General features: G+C 39.4%; 2 protein-coding genes across 3 annotated transcripts in view; both read right to left on the bottom strand.

Annotated features, from left to right (window-relative positions):
• Positions 1–3,281, bottom strand: part of LOC118334637 — a 15,593-nt gene extending 12,312 nt beyond the window's left edge. Inside the window, exon 1 of the mRNA XM_035670632.1 lies at positions 2,979–3,281. Coding sequence (XP_035526525.1) covers positions 2,979–3,147 — 169 coding nt within the window. The 5' untranslated portion in view covers positions 3,148–3,281. The remainder of the gene's footprint in view (positions 1–2,978) is intronic.
• LOC118334636 (myoneurin-like) overlaps positions 1–8,800 on the bottom strand; it is a 9,836-nt gene extending 1,036 nt beyond the window's left edge. Inside the window, exons 1-5 of one of the 2 annotated variants that reach the window (XM_035670631.1) lie at positions 8,317–8,800; positions 7,454–7,544; positions 7,240–7,360; positions 6,906–7,155; positions 5,882–6,699 (exon numbers count right to left, since the gene is read on the bottom strand). In XM_035670631.1, coding sequence (XP_035526524.1) covers positions 5,882–6,699; positions 6,906–7,155; positions 7,240–7,360; positions 7,454–7,544; positions 8,317–8,595 — 1,559 coding nt within the window. In that variant the 5' untranslated portion in view covers positions 8,596–8,800. Of the gene's footprint in view, positions 1–4,094; positions 6,700–6,905; positions 7,156–7,239; positions 7,361–7,453; positions 7,545–8,316 lie in introns of those variants that run through there. The other variant, XM_035670630.1, reaches the window with a different exon arrangement.
• Positions 8,801–11,423: the final 2,623 nt, after the last annotated feature.

Raw genomic sequence — 11,423 nt, 5'->3', positions numbered from 1 at the left:
ACGTTGGCACACTGAGCACTTGAACGGCTTCGCTCCTGTGTGCACGGCTAAGTGTCTCCGAAGAGCGAGGACACGGTAAAATTCAATCCCACAGATGTCACACTTTGACTGCTGGGGGCCTCTGTGATCCTCCAGGTGGATTCTGCATTCCTTGTATGTGGCGAATGTCTCTGGACAGTCGGGACATTTATAGGGCTTTCCCTCAATGAGGTGAGTCTGCTCATGTGTGCGTTTGTCCACCTTGGTTCTGAATGTCACGTGGCAGTATTTGCACGGGTGCTCATAGTTTTCATCGTGGACCCTGCTGTGAGAATTTAGAGCGACCTCACTAACACATCTCTTCCCACAGATATTGCAAGAAAAGGGTTTAATTATATGTTCACACGTGTGAGGCTTCTGTTTATTGAAAAACATCCCACAATCTGTGCAGAGCTGACTGTGTTTGTGGGCAAATGGAAGATAATAATCGTTTTCGCTTTCGCTTTCCTCATCAGATTCATCATTGTGAAGCTCGTTGTCTATTAAACTCTCACTCGTTGGCTTCCAATCCTCGTCTGAATCCATTTCACCTTCATCGCCCGATTCCTCCGTTTCATCCGTGGGGTCGCTCTTCTCAACAATAACAGCAACAATGTCAGAGACCCCCTTGGTAGTGCTGTGGTTGACATCTGTTGACACTGTCTGTGGAAGACACAATAACAAGAATGAGTATGAGGAAAAAGAAAGTCTGTACAGGATTAATATGGAACCAGACAACCCTAGAGGAGCAAGAACAGACAGTATTAGGATTTATTACACTAACCGTCCTATTTGTAGGGCTGCGAAATAACAATTCTCTTCATTATTAAACAATCTGCATATTTTTTTCTCAATTAATTGATTAATCATTTGGTCTCCGAAAAGTTAAAAAAAAATGCTGATCACACTGCCAATAGTCCAAGGCGAAGTCTTCAAATGTCCAACATCTAAAACGTATTCAGTTTACTATGATATATGATGAACAGAAGCAGCAAAACCTCCCAGAAGCGGACAAATTGTAGCATTTTTTTCACTATTTTTGCTTGATAATTTACTTGAATTGGTTGTATTCACACCTGTAGTTTGGTTAAGTTGTTCCAGAGCAAGGGAAAAATATTATAAATTGTTGCATTTTAGTTCTGGTCCGGTTCCTGTTCACACTGACTTTTTGCAAACGAACAAACAAGAGTAATACGGACGGTTTGGACAGAAGTTTAGGAAACACTTTAATGCTTCTGATGTGTATGTTTATGTTCTTTGGTGTCACACAGAGCTCACAAAGACATAACTCATCAAAAGCATTATTGTTATGAATAATGACCCAGAGACGGGATGACTCATGGCTCACTGATGGCTGATGGGTGTAATTTGTGTATGGTTTTAGTTTAAAAACTTCCTCGGATGCACAATTCAATTAAAAAGATGTTAGGCTGGCAGTGGATACGTTGTAGCATCCTACCTGTTCCATCTCTGGAGTTACATCTATGCCTCCCCTCGAGTGTTGATCTGGGACGCTGGCGTTGACTTGGCTTTTCCACTGGTTCCTGTACTCACACTGAAGGCACTGTTGGTTCAAGATGATGAGCACCCCATAGGTGAACTTCTCCATCTTTACCTTAGAACCACATAACGGACACTTGCGGCTGAACAACTGGAGGAGTCGGTTTTCATTCACGACGTACTTCCCTTTCATCTGTAGAAGCGCAGCTCTAAAAAAATGATTCAAACAAAAATAAATGAATAAATAATGAGACGCAGGTTTAAAACGCAAGTCTGGTGCAATAAAAGGACAACTGTTACAGAAGATGAACTTACTTTTCTCTGATCATATCAATGTTCACAATATTTTGTAGCATCTGACCGTAATCAGACATGAAACCATCTGAAGTAACTGGGCTTTCTCCGGCAGCTGCAAAGTACATTTAAAGTTTTTTATTCACAGAAAAAGAAAACATTTGCCGCTCAGTTTTTATTAATTTATAACAACATCACGGTTCTTACCGAATGAAATCAGTCCTGATTCATCAGAACAGGAAGATGGACTATCACATGTTTTAGGTTGATCACACTGAGGGTCAACTTCTGGGGTTTCCACAGGCTCCTACACAGAGTAACGCAAAACACTTTGTTTTGTGGTAACAAAAGCTACACAGAACACACCAAAACACACTGAAAGTACCTTAATACATTATTTATTTTATATGAAAATGAATGAAAGTTTAGTGTGTACACTGACACAAAAGGCCTGTAAATGTGAGCAGAGGGGTAACACAGTATCACATCTCTTGAGTTATTATTATCATTATTATGTTATTATCTATATACTGAGGACATGGCAAGTGCTCATTATACAGCATCAACAGTACTACAGGGTTCTGGGTCAATAAAGACACATAAACATCCTCTCAGCACAAACAACCTTTAACTGGGGGCAATACAAATATTTCAATGTGAATCATATAATGTACTCTACATGTTGCATTTAGTATTCATTAATTAATTAATTACTCAGTTATTTGTAAAAAGGAAATGTGGTATATAAACACTAACATACTTGCTTATTGCTGATCTCTTTTATAGTGAATGAAGGAACAATGACTATAAATATATTAATATAAACTAATAAATAATTATCACTCTGATAAGACCCTCGTTTGTTAATACCTAAAAACACCAAAACAACATATGCTTGTACTGTGGCTCTGCCCAATGATTCATTTAAATTAAGTATTAATTCAACAAGAAGTTAAAACCCATTTAAAGCACTTAGTTAGAAAAAAAAAGTGAGTGAACTCCGCCCACTCATACAGGTTTGTGCACCAAAACAAACAAACCTCTCAGGAAATATGTTGTCAACAGTCTGTAGCATTATTTGGATCTGCTGTGTAGGTGGCAATGTGTAACTTCAGTGTACGGAGGTTGAGCTCTAAAGAAAATCACACATATTTTTAGTCTCACCTTGAAGTGTTCACAGCAGATGGTGATATCAGTCCAGGACGATTCTCTGAGCCGCTGTCCGTTCACATCGAACAGGAACTGGACCCACTCCAGTCTCCTCTCGGGGTCCTCCGGTAACTTGAACCGCTGCACCCCGCGACTCCCCGACTCACACCCGACCACCGAGCACATCCTGGACTCCGGTTTGGGTCCAGTTTTTAAAAGTAACCGGACAGCGTTGCGGTTTCAGGGGGGCTGAGGACAGACCACCGTCCCACACATGAGCTAACGGCTAGCTGTATGTCTGCAGCAGTGGCGGGCAGTGTTGACAGCGGGGTGGGCGGGGCTTAGTGTCAGGGTTCGCGTGGTTTGTGATTAGGCGTATCCCTGCGTATTATAGTGTAAGAAAACTAACCAGGAGTGCCCAAAGTTTTCTCCCTTGAAACTTCATGCTGTGCCACAGGCCAACAGCAAACAGCTACTGTCAGTGGTGAACTGGAGAAACGGATGTAATCTTCATTTAGGTCCTAGATTTGATTTTAAAGCAGCACATCCAGCAAAGGATAGACGCCCTGTGTTATTAACAGTGACATGTGAGACTACACTTGCATATTCACAACAAAAAGGGCCAGTGGTATTTGCACATTGTCAGTTAACTTCTGCTGCTTGACCCCAGGCAGTAAGGATCAATATAAAATTAACATTAGCCACAGAACAATCGATACTGGCCCACAGACAGGGTGAGACAGCCACATATATTATGCATTCTGAGTGAAATATTCCCTATTCCTTACTTACTTTTATTGACTTTTTCACTCTCGCCATGCAAAACTAAAACATCATAAACAACCATCTAGATAGGGTTGTTAGTGTGTCACTTAACCAATAAAATAATAAATATCTAACCACTTAAACACACCAACTTATCTACCTTAAAAAAAAGAAACTGTTTCTCTAACTAATATTTGTTTTTAGTTAGAGAAAGTTAGAGAGTGGCTATGACATCTTTTATAATGAATAATTTAAATGATGTATTCATGTAATTAGCAAATAACAGGCAGCACTTTTGTCAGACACTGTGTGAATGAACTCAGACAGGATTGTACATCAAAACAACCCTGGTGTCAACAGTTTGTGTAGGTGGGAAAAACTACCATATATTTTAGGTGGTAATTATAGACCAGGTTTCCTATACAACAACAGAGAGTATTAATAAACTAATATGGGTTGAACCACTATATTAAATGAGTTATACTATAAAATGACAATACAGAAAAGCCAATACTCAAGTTAACCACATGGTGGCTCTCTAACATCACATTATGTGCAGCATCAATACAATGGCAGAAGAGGAGCAACTATTCTTACACAGGGAATGGAAATACTTATCATAATAACAAACTGATAGCAATGTACATTGATGCTGCACCAAAGTATGGGTTTAAACTACATTATTTACTGAATCAACATACTCTATAAGCCAAACAGATTAATAGGGACAATAGATTTATCTCATGCACACAAAACAGCATTTGGAGCGCTCAATGTAGTAAAACTGGCTATGATGTATATTCTCTCTATGGCCACTCCGGGGCTCCGTTAATTAATGAAGCCCATAAAGGCCAATTTTTCTAACAAAAGGTCACTGAGACTGAGACAGCTACTAAACTACTACTGTTTGGGACAACCTCATTAAAACAAACGTTCATAAGAAGGTATGTGGATTATTCAGGGGAGAGAGATACTGTTGGAAAATATATTAGTTTAATTTTAAAATGTAACAAAGCTTTGTAGAATGATGGGAACACTACAAACCAGATTCATCTCTTTATCAGACAGATATCTCACATACCTCAAAACATGGTACATTATACCTAAGTAGAAAGACCGAGTGAGAAAATGTGCCTTTTAAAATACTAATTAACTGACTCTTTCAAGCTTTAGCCAATATAACTAAGTAACATAAAGGAGAACATTTTTCATTTCACTTTCCAGCCCCACAACAATGTTAAATACACACCCCAACACTACTGAGAATCAATGCTTTTATACCCGTATAAAAGATGAGCTGTCAGATGTCTGCAGAATTAAATGAACCTCTCAGCAGAGTGTGTGACTGACAGAACAGAAAGGAAGATCAGCCCTGTTTAATACACTTTTATCCAACATGATCTCATCCTTTAAACATCAGGTAACACATTTTAAAAGTACTTTCAAATCCAACCAACAGCTTCTCTTAACAGTAAAAGCTAATGTTTTGTCACATTATGTAATTTTCTCTAAAACTCAGTCCAGTTCTGTATAAATGTCCACTTTATATATTATTTTAACCAATTTCTTAAAGAATCTTCACACCACTAGATTTTTTCTTGGTCTTCCTCTGCGCCTCCCTGAACCTCTACCACTGTTCTGGCTGCTGCTCCTCTTTTCCTTTCTTTCTTCTGGGTCAAAGTCTGAGTCACTATTGGATGTTTTTGGTCTGTTCCTTGATCTCGCTGTGTTCTTTATCGCCTTCTCGCTCATCTCCTCTTCCTCCTCTGCTGAATCAAAGGACATGTCGCTGTCACTCGGCTGGTCCTCACTAAATTCATCACGCTGGTCCTCACTAAATTCATCACTGCGCTGTGTTTTCTTTGACTTCTGTGCCTGTCGTTTTTCAGCCTTTCTGTTTGAACACTGACCTTCCACCTGAACGTCCAGAGCAACGTTGTCTGACTCATAACTCTTTGGCCGTCCTATGGGTCGACCTGTGGTTTTCTTTCTTTTTTTTGGTCTATATATTCTCTCCTTCTGTTCCTCCTCTTCCATATCATGTTCTTCCTCTGCATTACCTGAATCTGCACCTCTCTTGTTCCCGTTACCCTCAGCATCAGCAGCGTCACTTTCCTTTTCCTTTCTTTTTTCTGTTTTCTGTTCACGTCCAGATTTGGACGAGTGGTAACGCTGTACGTGACTCTTCAAGCTCACGTTGTGATTGAAGCATTTGTCACAATGCTGACACTTGTAAGGCCTCTCTCCTGTGTGCAGACGCATGTGGGACTTCAGGTGGCTTGCCTGTTTGAAGCCACGTTGGCACACTGAGCACTTGAACGGCTTCGCTCCTGTGTGCACGGTTAAGTGTCTCTGGAGAGAAAGTGGCCAGAGGAATTCGATGCCACAGATTTCACATTTTAACTGTTGGGGGCCTCTGTGATCCTCCAGGTGGATTCTGCGTTCTTTACTTGTGGCGAACGTCTCTGGACAGTCGGGACATTTATAGGGCTTTCCTTCACTTAGATGAATCTGCTCATGTGTGTGTTTGTCCACCTTGGTTTTGAACGTACTTTGGCAGTATTTGCACGGGTGCTCATAGTTTTCATCGTGGATTCTGCTGTGAGATGTTAGAGCGACCTCACTAACACATCTCTTCCCACAGAAATTGCAAGAAAAGGGTTTAATTATATGTTCACACGTGTGAGGCTTCTGTTTATTGAAAAACATCCCACAATCTGTGCAGAGCTGACTGTGTTTGGGGGGAAGTGGGGGATAAGCGCCATCCTCTTTCATGCCTTTGCCATCTGTTTCCTTTTGAAGCACTCTAGGCAGCAAAATATTCTTCATTGGCTTCCAATCCTCGTCTGAGTCCATGTCATCCGGATCACTCGATTCCTCCATTTCTTCCAGGGGATCAATGTCCTCACCAACAACAGCAACAATCTCAGAGACCCCTGTTATACAGCTATAGGTGTCATCTGTTGGCACTTCCTGTGATACAATGACAAAGATTGATAGAGATCAAAATTAGAAGAAATACAATCTGTCCAGCATACAGCAAAAATATGACAGCATATGACAGAAACAATACCGACCAGTGTACTTTGTGTTTCTATGGTTTTCTTACAGACATTTTCTTGGATGCACAATTCTTAAGCTACAATCAGCGTATCTGAATACGTTGTATTAAGTCCTACCTGCCGGGTCTCTGGAGTTACATCTATGCCTCCCCTCGGGTGTTGATCTGGGACGCTGGCGTTGACTTGGCTTTTCCACTGGTTCCTGTACTCACACTGAAGGCACTGTTGGTTCAAGATGATGAGCACCCCATAGGTGAACTTCTCCATCTTGAGTTTACAGCCACATGACGGACACTCGCAGCTAAACAACTGGAGGAGGCGTTTTTCGTTCACAACATACTTCCCTTTCCTCTGTAGAAGTGCAGCTCTAAAGACCAATTTAAAGAAATAATATTAAAACACCGACCTGATGTAAAAAAGTAGACAAGGCACGAATTGAAAGAAAACGTACTTTTCCCTGATCAAATCAGTGTTCACATTTCTTGGATGCATCTGGCCGTATACGGACACAACATCGTCTGAAGTATCAGTTGAACACGAGACGCCTCTTAGGACTGGGTTTCCTTCAGAATCTGCAAGGAAGTTTAAGTTTATTGTTGATGTGAGAACATTCTCAAATTTACATAATTTTCACAATTCTCACAAAATACAGACATTTTCTTTACCCATTGAAGCCAGTCCTGATTCTTCACAACAGGACATTGGGCCATCACGTGTTTCAAGTTGACCATAAACTAATGTGGTTTCCACAGGCTCCTACACAAAGATTTAAAAGAAGTACAAGCTTGTTGTTTACATACAATATTTTAAAAAATGTCCTATTTTGCCATCCATTTCTACATCTATAACATAAAATCACTGTGGGACCATTTGGTGTATACACAAGTCAAAAATGGGATATTACACACACGTCAGCGCTCTACAAGCAGAGATGGGTTGTATTTCACTTAACTGTATTTAAAATGTGTATTTAATTACTGTTGAGTATGTTGTCATTCGTATTTTACTGGGCAGAAAAAATAAGGTACAAACAACTTACAATAATACACAGCAAATCTTTTCTATTGTTTGTGCTGCTTATGTTTTGTATTGTTATTGTTTATTATGATGATATAGTTTGTGTTAAGCCATTTGAATTGAACTAATGGACAGGCGGTCCACTTACACACACTTATTTTTCAGTCAGCATTGGGTATTTCTAAATTTTCATGAGCAGATGGATTTAGATGGAGAATACTTCTCTCAAAACGTATAATTATATAGTTGTCTTCATCTATTCTGTGGTTCATTCCCTAATGATCTTTACTCCCTGGAGTCAAGCACAAGTTCAGTGTCAGTGTGCAAATACTACGGGCCCATTTGTGGGTACGTAAAGAGAAGTCTTACAAGCCACTGTCCTTTGCTGGATGGGCTGCTTTAAAATCAAACGTGGGGCATAACCTGCAGACATTCACCAGGATATATATAATGGCATAGGAAGGATGCAGCACTGGGTGATGTCTAGTTAAAGCCTATGTTTCAGACTCACCACACATCCTGGGCTCTCCAGATGTGGCTCCGGGTCGTCTGACAGTGATGGGACAGCACTGGGCTTTAACGTTAGCTGAGCAGCTGTCAGCTTTTCAAAACAGTCCTTTTCAAAGTGTTCGCTACAAATCGTAATGTCAGTCCAGGACGATTCTTTAAATCGCTGTTTGTTGACTGTAGCGAGGAACTGGACCCACTCCAGTCTCCTCTCGGGGTCCTCCGGTAACTTGAACCGCTGCGCACTGCGACGCCCCGAATAACACCCGACCACCGAGCACATCCTGGATTTGAGTTCCCTCCAGCTCCGTCAGTGGTCGGGCCGCGTTTTTAATGTTTATGACGAATAAAACGCGGACGGGTTTAATGATACCCCGACCCCAACACAGCCCTAAACTGATGTAAGCTAGCTGTTAGCTTATGTTGCTACAGTAGCGGTGCTAGCTGAATGGGCGGGGCTCTACGGGCGGGTGCGCACGGTTTGCTGTCAGGCGTACACCGGCCAGTGTAGCGTCACTCTACTGGGAGTCAATGATGTTGCTACTGTCTATAAATCCAGCCCACCCGAGGTGACGGTTGCCTAGTTACATCGCGATAATTAAAGACCGCTATGAAGGCATCTAACGTTAGGAAATCTTTTTAGAGATATGACATTTGTGTCATATGTGAATATATAGCAATATTATTTTTGTGTTTTGGGACGTGCATTCAACCATTTGCAGTGTTTTTGTTTTATTTTATTACTTCATATGTGGGTTCAAAGTACATTTCTGAATTGCAGTTTCGACCATTGGCGATGCTAGAAGACCTAAATATAGTTACTGACTAGAAAATGTAAGAAACCAACCAGAGTTTAGTCGAAAAATAGAGTAAAAATACAGATAATGGCAAAATGCAGATGTGTACATATGTGCAGCAAGTCTCCAAAGTGTCCAGCAGGTGGCGCTGCTCGGCTTTAAGAGTTCATGTATCATGAGGTTTTTAAAATAGTGTGGAAGTCAAACATTTAGATAGCTGATAGGGTTTTTTAATTGTGTGTTTTTGTTATATTACCCTTTCTCTCAGGTTATGCAATCTGGACTCTGGATGCATGTATGGAAGGCTTTATTCAATCAGGGAAGTCCCAATGAGATTAAGATAGCAAGAGATTGCAAAAGTGCATTGTAATTACATCATCTATATCATATCTAATAAAGTACTGTATCCTAATACGGTGGGGCTCAAATGTCTAAACACTGCACTGGCTCCTCTGCTCTTTAAGTTATCTGGGTATCACCTAACACCAGGAGCAGTTGTAACCTAAAGCTTCCTACTCTGTTGTCAAGTTGAGTTCCTCAGTCATACATAGTGTGTGTGTGTGTGTGTGTACCTTTGTAAAGCAGTTAACAGATCTAATCCCCCAAGTCAAAGAACACATGTTTTCCAGGGGGGTGGAGCACATACTGTAGCTACAGTGCATGCCTCATGTTTTGTGAGTCTCTGTGGACCTGTAAGTGTAAATAATCCTCAAGACGAGAGTCACTGAATTCTGTCTTTTAACTATTTATTGTCTGCAGGGCCACTTGTCAGGGGTGAAACACATGCCCATGTATTGACACATTGTGCATTGTATATGTCCAGTAATTAAATTTCTTAAATGTTTCTATGCAGATGATTTTCAACAGATGAACAACTTAAGAGTCCCATAATGCAAAATTAGCCTACATGCTGGCCTAATTTTAAACAACCCAGTAATTAGATTTTTAACTTTTAAGGGTCCAGTGTGTAGGATTTAGTCGCATCTAGTGGTGTAGTTGCAGCTCTCTCGCTTCACCCTCTCCTTTCCAAGTAAAAGGGAAGTGAAAGGAGAAACTATGGTGGCCATGAAATGTGCAAAAAACGCCCCTATCTAGAGCCAGTGTTTAGTTTGTCCCTTCTGTGCTACTGTAGAAACATGTCGGCCTCCATGGAAGGTGACCCGCTCCATCTGTAGATATTCTAAGGTAACAAAAACACAAGGATTAATATTTTCAGGTGTGAATATTATATTCCATTTCTGACAATAGATCCTCCTCAATGTTACACCTTTAAAGATAACAAGAAAAGTACTCACTATGCAAAATGGCCCCTAACAGTGTGTTGCATTATACATAAATTACACACATTGGATCATTATTACAAATAATTTGACAAGTCAGAAGCATTTTAATGTTGTTTCTTTTTGAGGTGGAGCTTATTTATTATATTAATTTAATGTATATATTATGTACTTGTTTTTAGTTTTAAAATGAAAAGTAAGTCTATATTCATAGATTATGGTTTTTTTTCCAATGAGAGAGAAGGAGACCTAACTTCCTTAAAGTCCTTACTAAGAAAAAGCAATGGAACTTTATTCTTTGCATTTTTTATTATATATATAACAATGTTTTTTGTAACAGACTTTTCTAAGTTTTACCTTTATTAATTCCCTCTTTTTTGTTTTATACACATACCCCCCATTTTCTTTTATCATGAAAGAATCTTGCTGATATAATATCTTTTTCATCAATTACATAATAGAATTACATCAAACATTATCGCTGCCTTTCTGCTGTCACTCTGTTGAAGCAAGAGGGGTTGTAATATATAGAAAAAAAGACATTGAATATTTTGTGGAACCATGAATTTGCTGAAATAAAAGTAATAAAGTAAAAAGAATCCTTTATTGCTACAGGTAATTCCAACGTTTGGTCAAGCAGGTTTTTAGACAGTAAAAGAAATAACTCATACAGTAATTTTAGCATGTATATGATGGAATAATAATATATAATAATTAAATGTATTGTATTAACAATGAACGCTCTTTATTTAGTAGCAAATAGTCAATTTTAATCACATTAGTTGGCTTTATTACTTGAACCATGAAAAGTTTATGAAAAGTTTATTCAGTTCAAAAATTCTGTTCAGTAAGACCTTTGACTCTTATATATGCTTACTTTTCAAAACCCCACCAAAGAGTCCTCATGTCTGGAATTGTTCTATATTGTCAAAAAAAGAACAAAGGATATGAAGGAAAATCAGTATTGGTTCCATGTTTTGTATAAGTGTATAAACTCTAGAGCTATGTTTTATATGTAGTTGATTCAATCAATA

This window comes from Morone saxatilis, unplaced genomic scaffold, assembly GCF_004916995.1.
Source record: "Morone saxatilis isolate NCDOM2014 unplaced genomic scaffold, NCSU_SB_2.0 Contig23, whole genome shotgun sequence".
Taxonomy (NCBI): Eukaryota; Metazoa; Chordata; class Actinopteri; family Moronidae; genus Morone; species Morone saxatilis.
This window is presented reverse-complemented; position numbering and strand designations above follow the sequence as displayed.